Here is a 25,174-nt window from a genome sequence, read left to right on the forward strand (position 1 = left end):
CCCGCGGCCGCCGGGGTACGCCGTTAAGGCCGTTGCGCATGCATGCACATGTGTGCAGCTTGGACGACGAGAACTTTGAGGTTGCCCTTTATCTCGCGCGCGCTCTCTGGTGGCCTTGGAGCGCAACGATAACAAAACGAGAGGCGGGGCCGGCAGCGGCGGCGGAAGTGAAGTCACTTCCGGGCTGGGGTGTTTGTTTGGACTGGAGAAGGGAGGCGGCGGGCGAAGCGCGCGTCGAGCGGGGTAGCGGCGCTGCCTGTGGAGATCCGCGGAGGCCGACCGGATTCGTTGGCTGCCGTCCCCGCTGCCGTGCACTTGGTGAGGGGTTCTCTCGGGCGGAGCGGCGAGAAGGGTGCGGCGGCCCGGCGGTCGAGGGGCAGCACCTCGGCGACGGCTGAGGGGCCTAGAGGGTCCCCTGGGTTGTTGGCCACCAAGCCTGTATGGCCCCCATTGTTCCTTGCCTCTTCCAGCCGAATCTGAGGGATGATCTTGGACCGACTTAGTCTCTTTCTTCTCTAAGAAATGGCCGTCCCTTTTTTCTCATTGTCATTATTATGGTTTGGATCTCGCAGCTCTCTATCCGGGTCCTCGGTGGCGCGCGAGGGTTGCCGGGATAGCACTTTCTCGCGTGCCCCCCCCTCCCTCCAATCGCTTCACCCACCCTCCGATACCCTTTTCCCCTGCCCCCCACTGCCGCCTCGGCAACAAAGCTCATTGTTTCTCCCCACTTTACGCCTGCGCGTCGCCACGCGCAGCCCTTACTTGCTGCGCTTGCGCACTCCTCCAGAAGCTTGGGTGGGGGAAGAGAAAGGGGCGGAGGGACTGGTGGGCTGGCGAGTGTCCTAGGGGAGCATTCTGTAACCGTCCACGAGCCTGTACCTTTCTGATGATCCCCTTTCTCCGGTTTCTTCGCCTTCCCCTGACCCTTATTTTTAGTTACATTGTATTCCGTGCTCGGGATAGGAAGGCCTTTGGAGTACTGGCAGCTCCTACTCCAGGACTGTTTTGAACCAGATAAACCCATCCAATTTACATTCTTTTGATATTGGTTATCTCACTTTTAAATTTCTACTACTGTGTTTGTTCTCTCCCACCATCAAAAATATATGGCTTGTGGTAAAGTTGTTTGTTTCAAAACATTTGTTGAAGCAGTCAGCAATGGTATTCTCTAGTTACTGCAAAAGGTGGACTTTTCTGCTTCCTTTTGTTGTCTTATTTTCCCTGATATTGCAATCCCATCATCTCACAGAAACCGCAAACTCTAGAAAGAATTTGGCTTCCAGTATGCCGTGGGATGAGGTCTAACAGCTGACAGCTTTTGACATTTCAACAGAAGACAAATTCCCATTTTGCTTGTAATGGCTAATCTTGTTAACCTGATAGCATAATTTGTCACAATTTGCCTTTGAGCAGTTGGTTGAGTGTTGGTTTGCCTTTGAAATTTCGTGGGCTGCAGGTTATGTTTGCAAATAAGGGTCTCTCGGGGTTTTTAATGAGAGTCTCAGTGTTTGCTGTTTTGTGCTTCTGTTTCCGGTTTGTGAGAGGGTATTTGAGGCAAATTAGTCTGTTTATGTTACTTGTTAATTGTGAACTTGAACAGAACTTAATTTTTTCTCACAAATAAGTGTCTATGATAAAAAGATAGGTAACTCTTCCAAAAGTATAGCCTCCTTATCTGTTTCTTTCAGGGATGGGAGCTAAGTGAGTTTCACATTTATTATTAACCTGTGAAATAGGCGGGGTAAGTTTTTTTTTAATACAAATTTTTAAATATTTATTTATTTATTTTTGGCTGTGTTGGGTCTTCGTTGCTGTGCGCGGGCTTTCTCTAGTTGCCACGAGTGGAGGCTACTCTTTGTTGCGCTGTGCAGGCTTCAGTAGTTGTGGCGCGTGGGCTCAGTAGTTGTGGCTCACGGGCTTAGTTGCTTCACAGCATGTGGGATCTTCCTGGACCAGGGCTTGAATCCCTGTCCCCTTCATTGGCAGGCGGATTCTTAACCACTGTGCCACCAGGGAAGTCCTAGGCAGAGTGAGTTTTATCCTGCCCATTTTCCTGGTTTTTTTTTGGTTTTTGTTTTTGCGGTACACGGGCCTCTCACTGTTGTGACCTCTCCCTTTGCGGAGCACAGGCTCCGGACACACAGGCTCAGCAGCCATGGCTCACGGACCCAGTCGCTCCGCGGCATGTGGGATCTTCCCGGACCGGGGCACGAACCCGTGTCCGCTGCACCGGCAGGCAGAGTCTCAACCACTGCGCCACCAGGGAAGCCCTATCCTGCCCATTTTGAAATCGGGAAAATAGAAACTTGAGAGATTATTTTATTTTATTAGTCACATATTTCCATAGCACTTAGTAATGCCAGGCATTGTTCAAAGTGCTTTTACAAGTATTTAATCTTTAATGTCTGTAGGCAGTAGTACTGTAAAATGAAGATTATAAATGAGAAATGTGAAGTAACTTGCCCAGTGTTACATAGCTAATAAAAGCTGGAATTCAAATCCAAATACTCCAGAGATTATGTGCTCTTAACCACTATAGTGTATTGCCTGGGATTTAGTAGCATATCCAAGGTCCTCTAGGTGGTTAGTGGCATATCTGGGACTTGAATCCAGTGCAAGGTTAAAGGTGTCCAAGTTGTTGTCTTTGTGATCTGGATCACCCTGTTTCACAGATACATTAATAGTTTGTATATGTTACAGCCTGAGGTTCAGTTCCAATAACTCAATCTTTTTTCTTAATGTCCTCATCGTTTAGAGTGGTGCTGTCCAGTAAGATAGCTACTAAGCACATGTCTATTGAGCACCTGAAATGTAGCAAGTGCAACTGAAGAACTAAAATTTTAATTATATTGAATTAAAATTAAATTTAAATAGCCACATGTACCTGGTAACTACCACATTGGATAGTGTGGGTTTATTTGAATTGCCTTTGCTTTTTATTTTTTGTATCAGTTTTTCTAAATAAGAATGGTATTTCTGATGTGCTTTGAGCTTTTATCAGCAGTGTTGAGCCATCCTTACTCTGACCTGATCACCCTGGTTACACTACAGTTGAGATTAGGGTTATACTCTCTGGGACTTTGACATTGTTTCACTCCTACAGATGTTTGGACCTTTTTGTGTGTGTGTGTGTGTGTGTGTGTGTGTGGTACGCGGGCCTCTCACTGTTGTGGCCTCTCCCATTGCGGAGCACAGGCTCCGGACGCGTAGGCTCAGCGGCCATGGCTCACAGGCCCAGCCGCTGCTCGGCATGTGGGATCTTCCTGGACCGGGGCACGAACCCGTGTCCTCTGCATGGCAGGCTGACTCCCAACCACTGCGCCACCAGGGAAGCCCTGGACCTATTATTTTTATTTATACAAATTTATGTTTGCTCTAAGTGTTTAATAATACTATTATGTGCCAGGCTGTCTGCCTAGGTACAGATGGGGAACCTGAAACACAGAGAGGTTAAATAACTTGCCCATCGTCACATGGCTACAAAGGTAGCCTGGTTCCAGAGCCCCTTTTTTGTTTTTTTAATTTTATTTTTATTTGTTTATTTTTGGTTGCATTGGGTCTTCGTTGCTGCGCGCGGGCTTTCTCTAGTTGCAGCGAGAGGGGACTACTCTTCCATTGTGGTGCGCAGGCTTCTCATTGCAGTGGCTTCTCTTGTTGCAGAGCACAGGCTCTAGGTACGCGGGCACAGTAGTTGTGGCACGCAGGCTCTAGACCGCAGGCTCAGTAGTTGTGGCGCACGGGCTTAGTTGCTCCGCGGCATGTGGTATCTTCCTGGACCAGGGATTGAACCTGTGTCCCCTGCATTGGCAGGTGGATTGTTAACTACTGCACCAGCCGGGAAATCCCAGAGCCCATGCTTTTAATCATTCCTTTTTACTGCCAAACATTAAAACAATATTCAGCGCTGCTCACAGACTTCTGAATTAAATACAGAGGCTGATGCAGAAATGTCTTTATCTTCTCTAACTAAAATACACACGTATACAATATAAGTGTGTACAAATAAGGTTAAGGAGTCTACTTTAGTTCAAAGTAGAGTCCAGTGGAATAAGAAAAGGTGTTATGTCTGTGGGGTCAGTTTTTTTATTTTGGGGGGTTTTGGGGGTTTTTTTGCCGTGCCACGGCTTGTGGGATCTTAGTTCCCTGACCAGGGATCAAACCCAGGCCCCCAGCAGTGGAACCCCGGAATCCTAACCTCTGGATCACCAGGGAATTCTTGTGGAGTCAGTTTAATGAAAGAAGCGGAAAGAGAATCCTGTTTGAATTTTAATGAGAATTATTGTTTGAAGAGTTAATGTTTTTATTTTTTTATTCCAGTTTTATTGTGACATAATTGAAATATAGCACTGTATAAGTTTAAGGTATACAGCATAATGATTTGATTTACATATATCATGAAGTGTTTGATGAGAATTCTTAAGAAAGTAGGGGGAGACTTTCTAAAACTTAAAAGATTTCCATATTTTAAAATTTTGTAGGGACTCTGAAAGGATGGGCACTGCTGGAAACCAGTATGTGTAAGAGGCATTTCAAAAGGGAACAAACAGCTGAAGTAAAGAGTTTGTAGATTTAAAGTGCCAGGCATCAGAAAAAACAGCTCTCACCTAACCAGAATCTGGCAAAATCTCTGAATTTAGGTGTTAGGCTGTCATATCAGACGTGATGTAAACAGCATGTTTACAAAAGAAAGAAAATTCATTTTCTGCAATAGTGAAAGTTGGAATATTCATAGGTTATTGATAGAAAGGACAAGTCTAAATCTGTCCCACTTAAAATTACTGTTCAAATATGAAAGCAAAAGACAGTTTCAGACATGAAGTAGCTTAGAAATTTATATCCTCAGGTAACCTTTTGAAGAAGTATTAAGGCAAAACAAAGATGTCAAGTTAGGGGAAGATGATTCTTTATATATATAATCTAAGGGAAAACCTAATAGTATAGATCTAACAGTGCTGAATTAGTTCTACAAAACTCAGGATATGGGGTGGGGAGAGGAAGTGGGTAAGTAAAATCATTCTAAAGGTCTTGCTTTGGGAGCAGGGATTGGGTTGGATGTATTGAAGAAGGTAAAGTATTCTAAATGTCTTGAGTTGGATTGAGGGTGTATAGAGTATTTTTTTAATTGATAGTAAACTGTTCAAACTAACTTCACAATAGATACAAGTCAAATCATTGTGCTGTACACCTTAAACTTATACAGTGCTGTATGTCAGTTATATCTCAAAACTGAGGGGAAAAAAAACAACTGAAATTCCATAGTAGTTTGTAAGTTACAAAAAATAAATCAAGTATTTTTTTAAAAATCTGCTTAAAATAGGAAAGTAAACATTACAGGAATAGAATGTAAAAAGAAACTATAAGAAAGCTGAATATGAAGTTATGATGAAAGACAATACCAAGAATCAGTTACCAAAAATGTTAATTCCCTGTGAGACAGATCCTCAGACTGGGTCAAGTAATCTAGCTGTTATAGTAGAGGACTTGAATATATCACTTTCAGAATTTAACAGGTAAAGTTTTAAAAAAAAGAAAGAAAAAAATATCAGCCTAATATATATGCATCATTTTTTATGTAAGAAATAGAAATCACAACAACAAGGTCCTAATGTATAGCACAGGGAACTATATTCTGTATCTGTGATAAACCATAATGGAAAAGAATGTGTATATGTGTATAACTGAGTCACTTTGCTGTACAGCACAGATTGGTACAACGTTGTAAATCAACTATACTTCAATTTTAAAAATTGAAAATAAAAAGAAAAGAAAAGAAATGGAAGTCACACATTTTTCTCTTTAGGCCCAAGGAACATTTTATAAAAATCATTAGTTGTCTGCAAACAAAACTGTAATAAATTCCCAAAAGTGAAGGTTTTCTGGCTGCATTTTATAACATAATAAAACTAGAAATCAGGCATCAAAAGGTAACCAAAAGAACCTTAACCACTTGGAAATTAAGAACATTCTTCTGAATAATCTCTGGCTTATTATAAATTAAATAATTTGTAGTTACCTAAAGTTGGTAACTGTATTCTATATTAAAATTTCTAGGGAAAATTCATAGATATAAAATTTTTATTTGTGAAAGGTTGAAAATAAACATTTGTCAACTTGAAAAACAGAGCAACAAATTGAAGTTATGTAAAAAGGAAGGGAAAATAACGTGAGAAAAGTAAAATTAATAAAAAATAAGTAGAAAAGATCAATAAAACCAAAAGCAGGAGTTTTATTTATTAAAGTTGAATTTTTAAATAGGTTATCCATTCCCCAAAAAAGATACAAAAAATATCCTTAGCCATCTAGTTCTCCCTGTAGGTAACCGAGTATTCTCAGTTTTGTTTTTAGCAGCTCTTAATGAGCTATAGTTCACATACCGTGCAATTCATCCATTTGAAGTGTATAGTAGAGTAGTTTTTAGTATATTGCCAGAGTTGTGCATCGATCACCACAGTCAATTTTAGAACATTTTCATTACCTCAGAAAGAAATCTTGTACCCATCATCTGTCATACAATATGTGTTCCTTGGTGACTAGCTTCTTTCATTTAGCATATTTTCAGTATTCATCCACTTATCAACTGGTGGACCTTTGGGTTGTATCCACTTTTTGGCTATTAAGAACAATACTTCTGTGAACATTTGTGTGTATAAGTTTTTATGTAGACATATTTTTATTTCTCTTGGGTATATACCTAGGACTGGAATTGCTGAGTTATAAGGTAATTCTGTGTTTAATCTTTTGGGGAACTGCCAGACTGTTTTCCAGAGCAGCTGTACCATTTTAACATTCCCACTGGCAGTGAATGAGCATTCCATTTCTCTACATTTTCAGTAATATAAAGTGGTATCTCGTGGTTTTGATTTGCATTTTCCCTCATGGTTAAGGATGTTGAGCATCTTTTCATGTGTTTATTGGCCTTTGGAGAACTGTCTATTCAGATCCTTTGCCCATTTTTAAATTGGTTGTTTTGGGGACTTCCCTGGCGGTCTAGTGGTTAGGACTTGGCCTTCTAATGGTGGGGGGTGGAGGGTCGGGGTTGGGAGGGTGCGAGTTCGATCCCTGGTTAGGGAGCTAAGATCCCACGTGCCTCTCAGCCAAAAAACCAAAACATAGAACAAAAGCAATATTGTAACAAATTCAATAAAGACTTTAAAAAGTGGTCCACATCAAAAAAAATCTTAAATTGGTTGGTTGTCCTTTTATTATTGAGTTGTAATAGTTCTTTATATATTCTAGATACAGTTCCCTTATCAGATACAATTTGCTTCTCAGTTTTCTGTTTTTCTAGAGATTCTATGCATTTGCAAATTGTGAACACACACACCCTTCTTTCATATATATGAAGAGTTTATTACACTTGCTGTTCTGCAAATTGCAAAGTTGGAATTTTTTTTCCTACGATACATCCCTGGTAGGCCTAATTGAGGAAAAGAGGAACATAGTCAAATTAGCTATGAAATAGGAGAAATTAGATAGTTTCTATTATAACAAAATTGAAATTATGGAGAAATAAAATTTTAGTGAAATAAAAATTACCATAGTTAACCAGAGAGGTAGAAAACCTGAATAGATGAATCAAAACAAAAAAAAAAAATTAAAGGTTGTTAATAATGTACTAGTTTTAAAAGTACCAAGCCCTTATAATTTTAGATTCATTTGTCTTCAGGGATCCCATAATTCTTGTTATTCAAATGATTCCTTAATATAAGAGTAGGAAGTTTCTAGTTCATTTGTTTGAAAACTATTTTCTGTAGAGTTCTAGTAGTCTGGGTTTGCAGTTATTTTCTTTCGGTGTGGTCTTTTGCTTTTCATTATTGTTGAAATGCAGCTGGTTTTTCTCATTTTTTGAAAATAATGTCTTTTTGGGTTTTAGAATTCTCTTTGATATTCTGCAGTTTGATATATCTTGCTTTTTATTTATCTTACTTTGAGATTCTTGGGCTCCTTAAACATGTTGGTTGATTGCTTTCATCAAATATGCAATATTCAGATCCTGCCTCTGCCCTATGTTTCTTCTATTCTTCTTCAGGAATTTGATAGTTGTCACTCTGCCCTCTACATTGTTTGAACCCTCTTTTGTATGTTCTGTTTATCTTTTTGCTGTTTTCTGTATACTTTCATTTACCAATTCTGTTGTATCTGATCTGCTGCCAGACTTATTACATTTTTGTTTATGTTGTGATTTCTGTATATCTAGAAACTTTATTTTGCTCTTTTCCAAATCTACTATGCACTTTTTATATTTTGCGGTTTTCTGAAGATATTTTCAAGCTTGATATGTAATGATCATTTTTGTCATCTGCCACATGGGTCTGGTTATGCTTTCTATAAATTGCACTGATTCTTGCGGGTTGTATCTTGCTTTTTCCTTCTGGATTTAGTTATCTTTCATTTTGAACTCTTCATTGCCCTTGAAAAATCATTTTTGGAGGTCCTTAAGGCCTAGCATGAAGATGCTTTCCTCCCAAGGAGTTTTACATTTGCTTTTGCCAGGCACTGGCACTAGGGACACTACCAAGTCAGGACCACTTCATACTCATTTCATGACTTGGGATGTTCTGGACCTCCCAGGTGATGAATTTATTCCTCCTATCCACAGGAGGACCAACCACAGTCACAGTGTCTGTGTTCCTTTCCACCTTTTCCTTTTGATTTGCTTGGTGGGGAGTGGGAGTTGCTTTTGGTTCACCCTTAACCCGAGCCTATAGCCCTTTAGGGTCCCAGCTTAGAGTGGGGAGGATCTTCTCTTCAGTTTTCCACCTTTACCTTTATGCCTTTTGCCCCATGAAGCATCCAAGGTCAACCCAGAGAAGGCTAATGGGCAAAAGTCCTCAGTGCAAAGGAAGCTTCAGTGTTTAAAAGTTTCACTTTGCTCTCTGAATTCCCACTTTACTTACTCTTCAACACTTTTGTGGTTTTAAGTGTTTCTTTTAAGACTATGGCATCCAACATTTTCAGTTTTCAATGGAAAGACTGGTCCAAATAATCTAGCCCACCATTATTGGTAAAAAGAAGTCCTGATTCATTTATGTTTTAAGGAATTAAAACAATTCCAAGTAAAAGGATGTACCATCTTCCTGGCCAGAAGGCTTAATATAAAAACATGATCCTGATTAAGCTGCAAATTTTTAATAAAATTCCAATCAGACTCTTATGGAAAAATTATTCTAAAGTTCGTATGAAGAATAAGAGTGCAAGATATCCCCCCCAAAGAAAGTTGAGAAGGGAGTTGTGCTACTACGTATTTAAACTTACTGAAAGGCTCCTGTAATCAAAAGTAAAATACTGTGCTGAAATATTTGAGGATGAAAGGTCATATGTCTGCAACTTATCAGATGGTTAAGCAAAAAAATTGTATAGAGAAAACAACTGTGGAAAAATGTTAACAGTTGATGAATCTAGATGAAAGGTACAGATGTTCATTGTACTATTATTATGACTTTCCTGTAAGTTTAAAGTTCTTCAAAATAAAAGTTGGGGATAAAACAGTGTACATACAATACACCATCATGGAACAAAGAATCTAGAAACTGTGTGAGTGGGAATTTGATTATGATAAACATCAGGACCAAGCTTTCATTAAATAATGATGAATGATGTGTTCATATGGAAAAATATAGATCTTTCACATCATACTCAAAGAAATGCTCACACGAGTTAAAGATTTAAATGTAAAAAAGAGAAACTATAAAAATACTGAGAGAAAATAAAGGAAATATAACTTCAAGGTAGGAAAAGGCTTACTAAGCAAGATAAGCATATCCCAGGAGCCATAGAGGAAAACAGATTCTTTTTAAGCCTATCTGTTTGCAAAAGTAAAATGCTATGTTGCTTATATAGAGAACTGTTGAGGATGCAGAGAAATGGGAGCACTCAATGTATTGTAGGAATGTACATTACCATAATATTTTTGGCAAATAATCTGTCTTATCTTAAAGCTACAAGTGCACACGGCCTTTGACCCAGTTATTCCCACTTACCAGAATGTATCCCACAGAAAGCTCAAATAGAAAAGAATATGTGTACAAGGGTGATCAAAGCAGGATTGTTTGTAATGAAAAAACTGGAAATGTAAATGCATCAAAGGGGGAATTGTTGAGTAATTGGTGCTGTATCAATTAAAAAATAAAGTGTACTTCTACATGTTGGCTAGTAAGGATATTTCATGTAATATATTTAGCATGATTCTTTAAAATATATGTTCTTTATGTGTGTTTCTATAAGCAAAGAGATATGAAAGGACACATAACTAAGCTGTTAACATTGATTACCTCAGAGTAGGATTGGAGATCAAAAGGAAAAAACTTACATACACTCAGGACCTGTTTTGTACATTTAACTTCTTTTTTGGGGGGGTGGGCCTGTGTTGGGTCTTCGTTGCTGTGCGCGGGCTTTCTCTAGTTGTGGTGAGTGGGGGCTCCTCTTCGTTGCGGTGCATGACTTACTGTCGTGGCTTCTCGTTGCGGAGCATGGGCTCTAGGCACGCAGGCTCTACAGTGCAGATTCAGTAGTTGTGGCACACAGGCTGAGTTGCTTCGCAGCATGTGGGATCCTCCTGGGCCAGGGCTCAAACCCGTGTCCCCTGCATTGGCAGGCAGATTCTTAACCACTGTGCCACCAGGGAAGCCCTAACTTTTTTTTTTAAGTAGGGTGTACTTTGTATATGTACATTTCTTTCACTTTAATGCTTCTTTTTCCAACAAGATTTTCTAACTATGTACAAAAGTTTTTAAATGATTATTGAAAACACTGTAAGATGGTACATTGCTGTTTTACTGTTTTGTAATTTTTGTTTAGGAAAATCTTAACTATATGTAGTCTAACAACTACTAGATATTTAATATTAGTAATTTAATATAGCTTGTTCTGAGTTAGTATTACTATGTTATTTTAAAAATCCTTTTATGAGAGTAAGGCTGAAAAATTATTTGAGGGCTTCCCTGGTGGCACAGTGGTTGAGAATCCGCCTGCCGATGCAGGGGACACGGGTTCGTGCCCCGGTCCAGGAAGATCCCACATGCCGCGAAGCGGCTGGGCCCGTAAGCCATGGCCGCTGAGCCTGTGCGTCCGTAGCCTCTGCTCCGCAACAGGAGAGGCCACCACAGTGAGAGGCCCGCGTACCACACACACACACACACACAAAATTATTTGAATTACATTTTCTGATAATTTTAGGATTTTAAAGCATAATAAACATTATTTGAAGTAAATATGAACATTAAAAAATTGCAGGGGAATTTTTGGCTTTCTCAGTTCGTTTCTGCCAGTTTTAAAGTGGTTTGGATTGAAGCATGAACAAAGATAAGATAGCAACAGATTGGTATGGTTTAATTACCAGATTTTTTTTTAACTGTATATGTCGAATTATTATCTACATTGTGACCTCAGACATCACTCAAGCAAATTAGGTACTTCTGTTGTATTTCCAGTAGTTCCTCTTTTAGTTTTGGTTGGTTTTGTTCTAGAGAAAAACTTTTTCTCAGCCACAAGAGACTGATATATATATATATATTTGAGCTCATTGACTCTTGGAGTCTTGAAGCTGCTTCTTTTAGGCTGCCTCTGAATGGGATGATAATACACCCCAGCAATATACCTTTCACTGTATTTTTTTTTTTGGTGGTTTTCCTAGTGCTTACCCTGGGAATTACAACTAACATCTTAGTTTGTAACGAGTATGAACTAATAACAATTTAGTTTCATAGAGAAAAAGGAGTTATTAAGCAAAAAATACATTATTAGTGACTTTTGTATTTACCTATGTAGTTACCATTGTTGTTTATTTCTTTGGATGAATTCAGGTTAATGCTAGTATTCTTTTGTTTCAATGTGAAGGACTCACTTTAGGATTTCCTATAGGACAGGTCTATTGGCGATGAATAAGCTATCACTTTTTTACTTATCTGGGAATGTCTTCGGTTTTTTTTTAGTCACTTTGTATGTATATGTTTTCCTACTGCCTTCTGGCCTCTGGTTTCTGATGTGAAATCAGCTGTCTGTTAATCTTATTTTGAAGATGCTCCCTTTGACTTTCAATAACTTGATTACAGTGTGTCTCGTGGATTGCTTTGAGTTTATCCTGCTTGGAGTTTATTGAGCTTGGATGTGTAGACTAACATAGATTTCATCACGTTGGAGGAGTTTGGGGCCATTCTGGGACTCCCATTATGCATATGTTGGTACATGTAGTGGTGTCCTACTGGACTCTGAGGTTCTGTTCATTTTTCTTCATTATTGTCTCTTTCTGTTTCTCAGACTGAATAATCTCAGTTGACTTACCAAGTTTGCTTATTCTTTCCCTGCTCAAATCTGCTATAAACCCTCAAGTAGAATTTTCATTTATTGTACTTTTCATTTCCAGAATTTCTACTTGGCTTCTTTTTATAATTTGTCTCTATTGATATTTGCTATTTGATGATGATATTTACTGTTTTTATGGTTTCCTTTAGCTCTTTGTACATGGTTTCCTTTGGCTCTCTGGACATTTAAAACACCTGATTTAAAAGTCTTTGCCTAATAAACCTAATGTCTGGGCTTCCTCAGGGACACTTCCTATTAATTTCTTTTTTTCCTGTTTATAGGGCATACTATCTTATTTTTTTGCATGACTCATAATTTTTGTTGAGAACTGAACATTGTGATTATTATATGGCAACTCTGGAAATCATATTCTCCCCTCTCCCCAGTATGGTTGTTCTGCTTGTTCTGTTATTTGTTTAGTGACCTTTCTGAAATAATTTTTTTAAAGCTTGTATTATATTTTGTGTGGCCATTGAAGTCTCTTGTGTGGCCATTGAAGTCTGTCCCATTAGCTTAGTTGTCAGCTAGTTCTTTTCTCATTTTTTAAAAATTTATTTATTTTTAATTAATTTAGTTTTGGCTGTGTTAGGTCTTCGTTGCTGCACGCAGGCTTTCTCTAGTTGCAGCGAGCAGGGACTATTCTTCATTGCGGTGCGCGGGCTTCTCATTGCAGTGGCTTCTCTTATTGTGGAGCACAGGCTCTAGGTGTGTGGGCTTCAGTAGTTGTGGCTTGCAGGCTCTAGAGCACAGGCTCAGTAGTTGTGGTACACTGCTTAGTTGCTCCGCAGCATGTGGGATCTTCCCGGACCAAGGATCAAACCCGTGTCCTCTGTATTGGCAGGCAGATTCTTAACCACTGTGCCACCAGGGAAGTCCCAGCTAGTTATTTTCAAGAGATGTCCTTTAATACCCCTAAGCAGAAAATAAAACTCTCCCAGTCTTGGCAGATGGATTTTTATGTATGCTAAGGTACACCTTTAACACTTGGGCAGTTTACAGCTCTTTCTTAACCTTCGTTTTATGTGCAGAGCCTGAAGCCTGAAAAGTGTAGGGCCTTGTTAGGTCTTTTCTGAGCGTGCTGCCAGCACTGGACATGCCCATGGCCTTTTAGGTTTCCCAGAATATGCAGGAGCTTTTCAAAGCCTTTATTCCCAAAGCATCTCCTTCACCAGCCTTTCCTCCCAGGCTTTTTGCCCCAACTGTTATTCTTTACAGGCACTGGCTACTACATTTGCCTTTAACTGCTTTTGACAAATGCCAATTTAAAATTGTAAATTTTATGGTATTTGAAGTATATACTCAATTTTTAAAAATAGCAAAACATATGACACAATCTAAAGAGTGTGGTCTAAGAAGGATCAAGAACAAGTCATAGAAGAAAATTTAAAATCTGATACAATACCTTATATTAGAACACCTTGTACTCAGTAATTGTAGGTTTGTCAACGTTCTGAAAGTAAATGATCCTTACCCCTCTGGCTTTTCACTTGGCTAGCTGTATCAGAAATCTGATCAGCAGTTGTTCCTTCCTCCGCTGTCTTAAGGTGTAAGATTAGTGCCCAGGCTCCAGTTGATTTTTACTGGTTCCAGTTATGATTTGTTTCCCAAATATTACTTGACAGTGAAATTTCATTTACTGTCCTTCATAGACTCTTTCACTGGGATCTATACCAAAGCCACGGGTTGTTTGATGAGTTGATAATCGGCAAAAAGCTGACCTAGAGACATGTCAAATGCAGGGATTGGGCCCTTGAGGCTAAGCACTGTTTATATTTTATTCGTTACTGGTTGGCATCAAACAAGGAGGGAGGGAGTCCCTTGAGAGTCTCAGAGTATAGAATTTGCTGATGCAAATTTTTCATTGTTTCATTGTTATGCTCGTGAAATGTATGGAGAACACTTTTTTCTTTAAAAAAATTGCATTTATATATAGATAATACTTTACTCACCCGAAGCACATTCAAACACAAGTTAGTAGTATTTCTAGTACGTCTCACACGTATAATTGCTACTTAACTATTCAATTCTACTTGAATATCCTGTACTCTGTGCTAAACATGATTTTTATTTGCTGGTTTTAACTAAAGATATAAGTCACTTATTAATATTGTGGTCTTCTGAAAGGTAGGATTTAATGGGTACGAGTTGGGATAGGACACATGTTGGGAAAATAATAATGTAAAGCTGTTATAAATTGGGGTGTCTTTGAACATAGTTTAACGATCAGTTCATATGCAGAGTAAACAAAGTTCCATCCAGTTGCAAAGCAGAATTGACCCCTTGCTTTTCATAATATTTGAGTCTAATCTAAAATGTAATTTGTTTAAAGATGAGCATATAAATGTTTGGTAGCTGTGACATATAAGAATGACTAATTTTCTTTAGAGGAACTGATTGCTCTCTAGTCTAAACTTGTTATCAAAATAAGGGGGTTTATTTAATCCAAGATTAATGATAAATAAAAATATCAAGGATATCCATCATCTGTTTTCTGTTGTGTCTGCTTTCAGAGTGCTTCACTTTATTAACCCACATCATGTTTTCTTTCTACCCACAGCCTAGCACATAAATCTCAGTCTGTCTCTGCCTTTCTTTCATATACATACAACAATGAATAAGTAAGGCAGAAGTTCTCAGTAATTTTTAATTCAGGACTTACTAACAATTGAAAATGCTACCACCATGATGACTGTTGTCATTACTATTCAGTCTTGGGGGAAATGCATATGTGTGCCAGGATAGGACCCTGTACCACAGCTTACAGACTAAATTCATGTTATATGAACAGCTATAAGTTTTATTATACTTAGGTCTTCCTAAGGATAAGTCCATTAAATGAATGTAAAGGGCCAGGCAACATACGTAGAGCAAGTCTTTCCCTGAACCTTGCCCAAAGAAAAAAACTATTTCTAGTAGGAGATTTTAGTTTTAGTATTTTATTTGATTATAAGTTTAAGAAGGCCTGAAGAAGTTTTTTTTTTTTTTTTAACTCTATTAGGTATGCTATTTCCTTCCTTTGGCACAAGTCACACTAATGTTTGGATTTATGTACAAGTGACTCTTGCTTTATGTAAACCCATTTTTTAGCAATTTCAGAGTCAGTGAATTGGTAGACTATTGTAGAATCTGAAACTTTATGCTTCGAACTTTTAGCCTACAACATATCAGCTAGGTTAGATCATGTTATCACCTATTGAGTAGAGTATAAGAAACCAGATCTACTGTATGAGATTAGATGCCTGATACTTACTGTACAGTGGGAAAATCCAGACATGGAGGAACTCAACATGGACCCAAAGATAAAGCAAATAGAGAATGGGCTATGAAGTCAAGAGAGCCAGAGCTATACCTCGCGACTAAGGAACTAGGAGTTATTAAAAGTTTGTTAGTTTTCACTTCCAGTCTCTGGGTGTTTTTGTTTTTTTGTTTTTTTTTTTTGCGGTACACGGGCCTCTCACTGTTGTGGCCTCCCCTGTTGCGGAGCACAGGCTCCGGACGTGCAGGCCCAGCGGCCATGGCTCACGGGCCCAGCCGCTCTGCGGCATGTGGGACCGGGGCACAAACCCGTGTTCCCTGCATCGGCAGGCGGACTCTCAACCACTGCGCCACCAGGGAAGCCCTCTCAGCTATTTCTTAAACATTAAAATCATTTAGGAGAAAAACAAAGCTTTCCAATTGCTGTGTTTATCATGCATTAATATATCATGTACATCTAATACCTAATCATGATGGCTAGTAATAATAGATGCTCACTAAGAACTGAAAGAATGACTGACTAGATTAACTGTATTGTTCTTCTTTTAAGGTTAAAAACTATATCTAACACCAACCATGAAAGATCCAAGTCGCAGCAGTACTAGCCCAAGCATCATCAATGAAGATGTGATTATTAACGGTCATTCTCATGAAGATGACAATCCATTTGCAGAGTACATGTGGATGGAAAATGAAGAGGAATTCAACAGACAAGTTAGTTTTGTGTATAAACATGCTCTTTTATTGTAGCCTATGACAGCTGCCAAATAATATAAATGTACTTTTCCCTGAAATGCGTTTTTCACCTGGTCCCTTATATATGAAATACATGGATTTATGTGCCACCACTCCTATTTTAGTTGGATGCTGATTACTACCAGGTTTAACTGCTCACTGAAATAATCTAGGGAGCTTTTTTTGGGGTCCTACCAAGAGATTCTGATTCAGAAGGATTTAGGGTGGAGCCTGGGAAATGTGTTTTTTAAAAGCTCCCAGGTGGTTCCAGTGAGCAATTAGGTTTGGAAACCACTACCTTACACCAGTCAGATTGTTCTATTGCAGTGAAAGTCAAGAGAGCTGGAATCAGGAGCAAATGAGCACAGGTACTGGGGTACAGATTGTACTGTTTTTCATGTAAGGTTCTCATTCTGATCAGCCTCAAAATCTGACACCACTGTTCTTTTAGAGAACTCTCATACATTGATAGATGTCTTTTATTCCCATATTTCTGGTACTTGTTTCTACCTTTCATCTAGTTTCTTTCTGATCCTGGCTTTGATAATTAGTAGCCAGCTTGATTACACCATATCCAGTTATATATATTCAAGAGTAAAGCAATGTAGTCTTATTTCAGTGAGAATGTTTAGTTGCTGACCCTATCCTCCAAATAATTTTTTTTTTTTTTTTTTTTTTTTTTTTAATTTTTGGCTGCGTTGGGTCTTCGTTGCTGCATGAGGGCTTTTTCTAGTTGTGGTGAGCGGGAGCTACTCTTCATTGTGGTGTGCAGGCTTCTCATTGCAGTGGCTTCTCCTGTTGCAGAGCATGGGCTCTAGGTGTGCGGACTTCAGTAGTTGTGGTGCGAGGGCTCAGTAGTTGTGGCTCTCGGGCTCTAGAGTGCAGGCTTAGTAGTTGTGGTGCACAGGCTTAGTTGCTCTGCGGCACATGGGATCTTCCCAGACTAGGGCTTGAACCCATGTCCCCTGCATTGGCAAGTGGATTCTTAACCACTGTGCCACTAGGGAAGTCCTACCCAAAGATTTGTTTTTCCAATCATTTTTGAGTGGATTTAGGGTTTGTATAGTTTTAGAAGTATCATAGGTAATTCAGATACACATTCCTCCATGAGAACACTTCTTTGTTACTTCTTCCCTGCCACCCTCAGTGGAAAGAAAGAATATTCTGCTGTGACAAGTAAAGACATAGCAAAACCCTTAACAGATCTTTCCAGGTCTTATGGAAAAGATTTTTTTTTCCTTAGCACAGAAACAAAGGAGGGAAGGTATGACATTATGTTTTCAAATGGTTTAGTTCAAGATTCTTTAAGCCTTTTCTAGTGATATCATCTTACCAGGTGTGCTATAAATTACCCTTTATTCATTATAAATCCAGATAGAAGAGGAGTTATGGGAAGAAGAATTTATTGAACGCTGTTTCCAAGAAATGCTGGAAGAAGAAGAGGAACATGAGTGGTTTATTCCAGCTCGAGATCTCCCACAAACTATGGACCAAATCCAAGACCAATTTAATGACCTTGTTATCAGTGATGGCTCTTCCCTGGAAGATCTTGTGGTAAAGAGTTATTTTTTCATCTTTTTAAAACCTAGCTCATCTCTCGCATAAGTGGAAAAGCTAGCAACCATCTGTTTTAAGAAGAGTTCTACATCTCTTCCCCTTCAGAAATTCTGCTGCTTCTTACTATGGAAGCAGAGGCCTCCTGGTCTCACTTATGATAAGGAGTGACTTCTGGCAACACTCTGGAGCTAGTCTGAGACTACTAACAGACTTCTTGCCACTGCTTTTAGTTATGATAACTATGTTGCCCTAGGAAATGTCGTAAAGCATTCAAAAGGGAGTACACAGGATGTTCATGTGACTTGCCTATGCAAAAGTAGCTTGATGGAGAGGTTTTGCTCTTTAATTGTCTTAAATATTTGGTGAAATTACAGATTTTTTCTGAAAGATAAAATTTGAGATTTTATTTCCTGACCCAGGATTTTCATTGAGTTACCCTAACTCCATTTGGAACTGTGATAAGGACTTTTACAAGCTTTTGGCAGAAAAGGAACACAAATCTTTTTATATTTTTAGTTATTCTCAGTGTCTCATTGCTGATGGTTTATTTGTAGTGAAAAGTTTTTTCAGGTATTTTGATAACTAAGCATCAGTACTAGAGTAAAACCTAATGATTCCTTTGCTAAAATTAAGATAAAATAATTTAAAGTCAGAATGTTAAACTTTCTTTCCATATGGATAATCTGTAGTTGCTTCTACAAGATGGTTCTCTGGAATTTACCCCTAGACTGAAGTAATTTTTGCAGTTGTCTTCTGTTCATTGTGCACTGATTTCCTAACCTGGCTGTACATCATAATTACCTATGCAGCATTACAAAAATTTTCTCAGCAACATCCCAGACCTGCAGAATCAATCATCTAGGCATGTTAATTTTTTAAAAGCACTCCCAGAGGATACCGCCAGCCTGCCCTATCAGGCATTTGGAAACCATTTTTCTAAAAGGCTGTATAGAGAACACTGAAATTTACTTGTGGTATAGCTTTTGCTGCAGTAAATGACAGTAACCCAATTAAGCAGATACATGATCTGAATAGTCTGTTGGGATATGCTTGCTTATGGCTACATTAGACACTCCACAAATAACCCTGGTTGCTCTGAGGAGGGAAGCCCTTTGCTGGGCATAATGTATAACTTTAACTGGACCCAGTATCTTTCCATTGTCTAGAAACTGGTTTGTTTGACTCAGTCTATTTGAGGTTAATTCCTTCTCATTCTTTTGTAGCTGCCAAAAGATTGGACATTCAAGAACACTGCTTTTTAAATTTAAACCTCAGACTTTTAAAGTTTAGATATATTTCCCTTGAGAGAAGGGAATGGTTGTGTATAAATTATGAAACTTAAATTATTGCTCCAACATGTTGTTTAATATGCTTTGGTCTTGAAGTAAGTGATATTGGGGGCTCAGATTCTATCTAAAATCCTGCCAGCATGCCTACATTTCAGGCCCTGGAATCCGTCCTGGTTTCTTTTTGTCTTGATCAAGTTGCATTCAAAGATGTGGTAGAGGAAATTTTCCAGCTATTCCCTATATGCTGACACATCTGCTTAGGAAAGTAAAGATTTAGAAATACAAAATAATGGTGGAAAAGTCTCTCAGGCTCTTAGAGGCTTTGGCCCAGTCTTCCCCTAACTGATGCAAAAACGAAGTCCCAGAGAGTGACTTATCCAGGCCTATTTAAGAAGTTAGTTAGCAGAGCTGGGATTCCAGCTTAGGTCTTCTGACTCCCCATGCAGTTTTCTTTTCCTCTTATATACCATGCTACCTGTGGGAATTAGAATACAGCAGTTGTAAAAGGACAACTCCATATTTTGTGGGAATTAGAATATAGCAGTTGTAGAAAGACAACTCCATATTTTCAAGGAGCATCATAAAGTAAAATTAATCCATAAACCATTCCCCAGTCACTTTTATCATCATTTCAACACTTGTTTAGTATTCTTGCATAGTATGAAACTGTTTAAATAGCAAGTCAAGTATCATAGTTAAATGAACAGAATTCCATGTTCTGAAACACTCCTTTAGTTGATGTGAAGTTAGTGAGTTTCTGATTACACTTAAGCAAATTTAATTTCAATTTTTACTTTCTGTTTAGAAAGTTGATAAAATTTGGTATAATATACATAGCTTACATCTGGTTCCTCCTTTCCCTGCTGTGGGTTTTGTTTGTTTGTTTGTTTTTTACTTTAAGTTTGACCTTACAATCTGAATTCTTGCCTTCGTCTTATATTTTTGGAAGATGTTTTTGCATGTGGAGCTGGGTTGAATGCTTCTGAGTATCTGAAGCTTATCTGTTAATGAACTTGCTTTTTTATGTACTTATTTTCCAGGTCAAGAGCAATCTGAATCCAAATGCAAAGGAGTTTGTTCCTGGGGTGAAGTACTAAAATATTTGAGTAGACGGGGCCCTCTTTTGGTGGATGTAGCACAATTTCCACACTGTGAAGGCAGTATTAGAAGACTTAATTGTAAAAGCTCTCTCTTGTCACTGTGTTACATTTATGCATTGCCAAAGTTTTGTTAGTCTTGCATGCTTAATAAAAGTGCTGAGACTGTTATTAAGTAAAAAGCTGTCAAACATTTACTGAAAATAGAATTGGCCCCATGGCTTGATGTGAAGGCAGCGAGGAAAGAAGCACCAGTCAAGTTGTGTCAAAGCACCAAATTAAATGACCTCTAAATCTTAGTGAATTGTCCTTTTTGAGACTAAACTGGTCCCTTAGGGTTAACTAATACTTGTTAATGTCTAAACTTTTTTTAAATGAGTAAATTTAAGTTCTAGTAGTTTAATTTCTCAGTTCAGACTTAAATTTGCATTGGTCCCCATCAGAAAGAATCTCCTTTTTCTGATGAAGGCTTGTTAGTTAATTTGAAATAATTTTTTATAAACAAGTATGTCTTTGGTTACTAAGGTTACAAGATAGTGAACCTAAGTCCTAGCTTTTATGGTATGTTATGTAAGAAATATTGAATTCTCCTAATGTTACATCTGAGAAAGTATGTGATTTGAGAATTGCATCCTCTTCTAAGGAGTCATTGCATCAAAGCTATACCTATGTAAAGTCTAACATTTGACCAACCCATAATCCAGTTGAACAAAGAAATTGTAACCTATGATTTGAGTGGTGCTTTTCCTTGCTTTGTTAACCATCACTACAATAGTCTGCAGCACAACTTTTCTTTTAACAAAGCTAGAACAGTTTTGGCTTCTTAAACTTCTTATTTGGGTAGGTTAAGCTGCCATACGTGTTCAGTGTGAATAGTGTTTAAGTTGAAAATATTGTAAAAAAATTATATTTTTTCAAAAATATTTAAAAAAATAAATAATAGTAGAACTGAGCAGATGGTTGTGTTTATTGGTGCTGGAATACAGACTCTCCAGTGGTGATACTTCCTTCAGTGTGGGCTCAGTCCCTCAGGACAGCCCTGCTGGCAAGATTTGCTGAGAGAGCAGGCTTTATTATTAGATTCCATAGTGTCGAGTTTGTTGTTATATAAGTGTCTGTCCAAAATACAGCAGTAAAATAAATCCCATAGCCCCTTCCGTAGCCCACCTTGATCACCTCAGGCTGCAGTGTCAAGGCAATTATATATATCCATGCTAAGAAACTTTCTGGCTGGCCAGTATAATGGTAACCTTACTGTAGTATAACCTTCGTTGAGTTTTGCCCTTCACAAACCATTGCTGCTCTGATTGGACTGGTTTACTGTTTTGATTTACCTGGACCTTCCCCCTTTTCACCCTCACAAGCTAATTAATAATAGGTCTGTGGCTAATATTTATTTGGGATAGGCTGTCAACCAACTAGCAATTTCCTGGTTCCACATACAATTCTGCCCCATGGCCCTACTCACTCAGTCATTGATAATGTCTGCTATGTTTTTCTTGAGCTTGGAAGGCTCAAGATTAAGAAGGCCATCTAGTCAGTTCGGGGTCACATTCTTCCTAGGGTCCTTAGGTGTGCGTACCTGTGCCTGGTATTTTTTAATAGCTACCTTACTAAGCTAATAAACAGGTAGGTTTTTTAAGATGCTGAAGCAAACGATCCTGCTTGGCTCTCATTCTTTTTGGAGCCATAATACCACCAGTCCCCTCTGTTCTCTAACAGCTCAGTACCACAAGTGGCACAGCAGGCTGCCAAGTATATGAGGGTTACAGATCACTTCTCTGAGCCTGGATGGGGGCAAATGAGTTCATTTCCATATACTGCCAAATTATCATCATGCAGTATAATTAGAGGTTATAAACTTGAATTAGAGAGGCATTGTAACCTAACGATTAAGAGCAAAGACTAACCTATCTCAGGATTGTGTGATTAGTTAATACACATCAAGTACTTAAGACAATCTCTGGTACGTAGAAAGTTCTATTTAAGTGACTTATTACAGTTAAGGAGTCATCTAAGCTAAGCTCTCACTTTGTTGGAACTTGTCTGTCTGAGGCAATGTGCACAGTAAAACTACTTTGATTTTTTTTTTAAGGGCTTGAAACACATTATTACCCCATCTGGGCCTATGTGGCATAGTTTTAGGGTAACAAGCCATTCTGTTTCGTAGGGTTTTTATTTTATTACAACTATTTAAACAATGCACCTTATGTGAGAGGATTTTTCCTATTCTTGTGTTATGTCAGTTACTTCTCAACCTTTTCTATGTCATAAAGTGTAATTTATCATACTGGAGTGTAAAGATGAGGCTGCCTGTAGCTAGAGTTTATGGCTCATGGGCTCTAGTTGACCCAGTATCAGCCCAGATAACCAAAGGCCAAAGGGATCCATATTTCAGTATACTTGTAACCTCCTACAAGGTTACCGGCCCACACGTGTTGGGAAGTTCCACTGTCACTATAAAATGGCTAAGGAGTTCCACATATGTATATTGACTTTTTACCCATTATGCCTTCTGATTGAAAACATTCAAATAGGTCACAGAAATGGAAACTGAGTACTTTGTTTTCTCTTTGGTTAAAGCATAAGAATGTTGTGATTTTTCAACCCTCCCACAAAAGCCGTAGACTAACAGACATCCTACCTTTCCTGGGCGTAGTTTTTCAGACCTTGGTGCACACAGACCTAGTTTCTGTATTTTGTGGGGTATCTTCTGGAACTGGAAGCTGGTCTTTTGACCTTGAAGAAAATCCTTTGAAGACTGGGCAGATAGGAATGTATTTCAGAAAGGCAGTTCTTTTTACCATGCTCATCCCAATGGGAAAGTCATAGCTCTTCAGGCTGGTAGACATCTCACTGTTGGCATGGGCCCCAGCTTTCCACTGTATCAGACCTCGTTCCTCTGGGCTTCCTGGAAGAGGACAGTGGGGTCACTTACCAGAGCCAGCAATCCTCTGCCACCTCCCCTTCCCATAACCTAGTCATAAGGTAGACTTCTGGAGTTGTCTTGATTCTCAATTCTCTGGTCCTGAAAAGTTGAATCTGTGATCTCTCAGCTCCTAACTTGGCTAGAGCTCTAGGGAACACTAAGGGATACTGGTTATGCTTAATTAGTATTTATTGTGTATCTACAGTGTGCCATGGTCTGTGCTAAGTGCTTTTATTTCATTATCTAATTTCTTTGAAACATTGGTGGGAGGTGTATAGGCACTATTACACAAAATATTATGATCAAGAAGGCAGGCAGACGGTTAAGTAATTGTCAGCCTACATCTCGAGTATGGGGCTGGTGCCTGCTGGGCCAGTGGGGACCAAATAATGCTCAGACTGCTGTGAGGGCAGGAAGTTATATTTTGAAACACTGTAATCAGTATTAATATTCAAATGTTATGATTCCACATTTGGAAAATAAACTCTCATTTTTATAATACAAACTTCAGAAAGTCAAGCTAAATAAAATCTTTGTTGGTGGTAGGGATACACAAGAGAGATTTTTTACAACTAGGGGAAATCTTTAGGAGTTATGGGAGGGATGTGTGAATTCTCTGAGGTTTTCACAAGAGGGCTGGGGTTGACCAAAGACTAAGACAGTGTAAATCTAGTGCAAAGATTTCCACGCGTTGGCAGCCCAGGCTGAAAAGCCCCATGAGTAGAGAAACCAAATGTGTCCCAAAGTCTCAGAGGAGAGGGTACTGAGGGAGGGCTGGTGTCCTTAGAGAAGACCACTTGGAGGAGGTACTGTTTGAGCTGGGCCTGACTGCACAAAGAGCACAGGTGGGCAGAGTGGAGGGAGAAGAGCTGCAGCTGCGGCATAGGACTGAGGTGACTTATGGCCCCACTCCTCACCACTGCCAGGACACAAGAGCCAGCCATGCACTCCCTCGCCTTCCCTCCACATCCCTACCTGTGTTGCCTTCTCCAGTGCTTCTCCAAGTCCTAATCTCCTTGGCCTCACCCAGAATCATCCAGGAAGCCCTCCAGATGACTCCAGCCCAGGCTTATTCATCTTATCGCTCTAAATTGCTTTAAACCCAGTTTTACTTTCTATCTTGTTGGCTTAACGTTTTTTTACCTTTAAGTGTCTAACTCAGGGCCGTGCTTGCTCCAGTAGCACTTGCTGAACTAAACTTACTGCCCCTCTAAGGTTGGTCTGTGGGTAGGTAAAGAGTAAGAGCAAATGCAAAGTGGTCTATCAGCAAAATGTACCCATCCTACAGAATAAAGCTCTGCAATTCCACTGCTGAGGACAAGGTTCTGAGCCAGCCAGACCCGGGCTTGAGACCAGGTTGTGTGACCTTAGGCAAGTGATTTAACCACTCTGAGCTTCAGACTCCTCATCATGCACATTGAAGGACTGTTGAAGATTATGTAGCATAATATATATATTGATCATTGGCAGGGATGGTTGCTGATGGGCAATTGGGTTGAAGGATAGAGATGTGAGGAACTCAGGTACTCTGAGTCTGTTAACATCTGGGTAGCTTAATCCAGCTGCCCAGATCACAAACCCCTCTGTACAGCTGCTCACCCAGATGCCCTCCATCTCCATGGATTCCCTAGGCATTGAGGTTGCCACTTCCCTGTCTCATGTCCACAGGATGAGCTTCTCCAGGTCCCACCTCAGCTTCCTCTGGCGGCGAGAGGGGTACCATGGTCAGGTATCACCCATCCGTCCAAGTGATAGCTGCTGCCAAAAGCTCCCTCATCTGATGCTATCTAAAATCCCTGAAAGTGCCAGGGAGTCCTGGCCCTTCCCTGCCCAAACTCTAACCCACCAGCTGTGCATAGCCAGCCGCTTATTCCTATGCTCTGAATAGACACTTGTGTCTTCAGAGGGGAAAGCAAGTGGGGTCAGCTGTGTTTAGGCTGTTAAGTTGCAGAAGATGGAGAGCTGTCATCCTCCATCTGTCATCTCTGTGGACTGATGCAATCTAGCCCCTG

At 39.4% G+C, this 25,174-nt stretch overlaps 2 protein-coding genes across 3 annotated transcripts in view; one reads left to right on the forward strand and one right to left on the reverse strand.

The window, feature by feature from the left end:
• PAIP2 (poly(A) binding protein interacting protein 2) lies at window positions 1–21,185 on the forward strand. 2 transcript variants are annotated; one of them, XM_059061353.2, is made up of 5 exons: window positions 163–318; window positions 1,689–1,741; window positions 16,106–16,269; window positions 17,665–17,844; window positions 20,177–21,185. In XM_059061353.2, exons 3-5 carry the CDS (start codon window positions 16,132–16,134, stop codon window positions 20,231–20,233), a joined length of 375 nt encoding a protein of 124 aa, XP_058917336.1. In that variant the 5' UTR covers window positions 163–318; window positions 1,689–1,741; window positions 16,106–16,131; the 3' UTR covers window positions 20,234–21,185. The 2 variants fall into 2 exon arrangements, with proteins under 2 accessions (XP_058917335.1, XP_058917336.1); XM_059061352.2 differs by lacking the exon at window positions 1,689–1,741 and having other exon boundaries at window positions 1–318.
• The window catches only part of SLC23A1 (solute carrier family 23 member 1), a 15,034-nt gene continuing 9,320 nt past the window's right edge, over window positions 19,461–25,174 (reverse strand). Inside the window, exons 15-16 of the mRNA XM_059061264.2 lie at window positions 22,878–23,144; window positions 19,461–19,611 (exon numbers count right to left, since the gene is read on the reverse strand). Of these exons, the coding sequence (XP_058917247.2) occupies window positions 22,897–23,144 (248 nt within the window). The 3' untranslated portion in view covers window positions 19,461–19,611; window positions 22,878–22,896. The remainder of the gene's footprint in view (window positions 19,612–22,877; window positions 23,145–25,174) is intronic.

This window comes from Kogia breviceps, chromosome 4 (assembly GCF_026419965.1).
Source record: "Kogia breviceps isolate mKogBre1 chromosome 4, mKogBre1 haplotype 1, whole genome shotgun sequence".
Lineage (NCBI taxonomy): Eukaryota > Metazoa > Chordata > Mammalia > Artiodactyla > Physeteridae > Kogia > Kogia breviceps.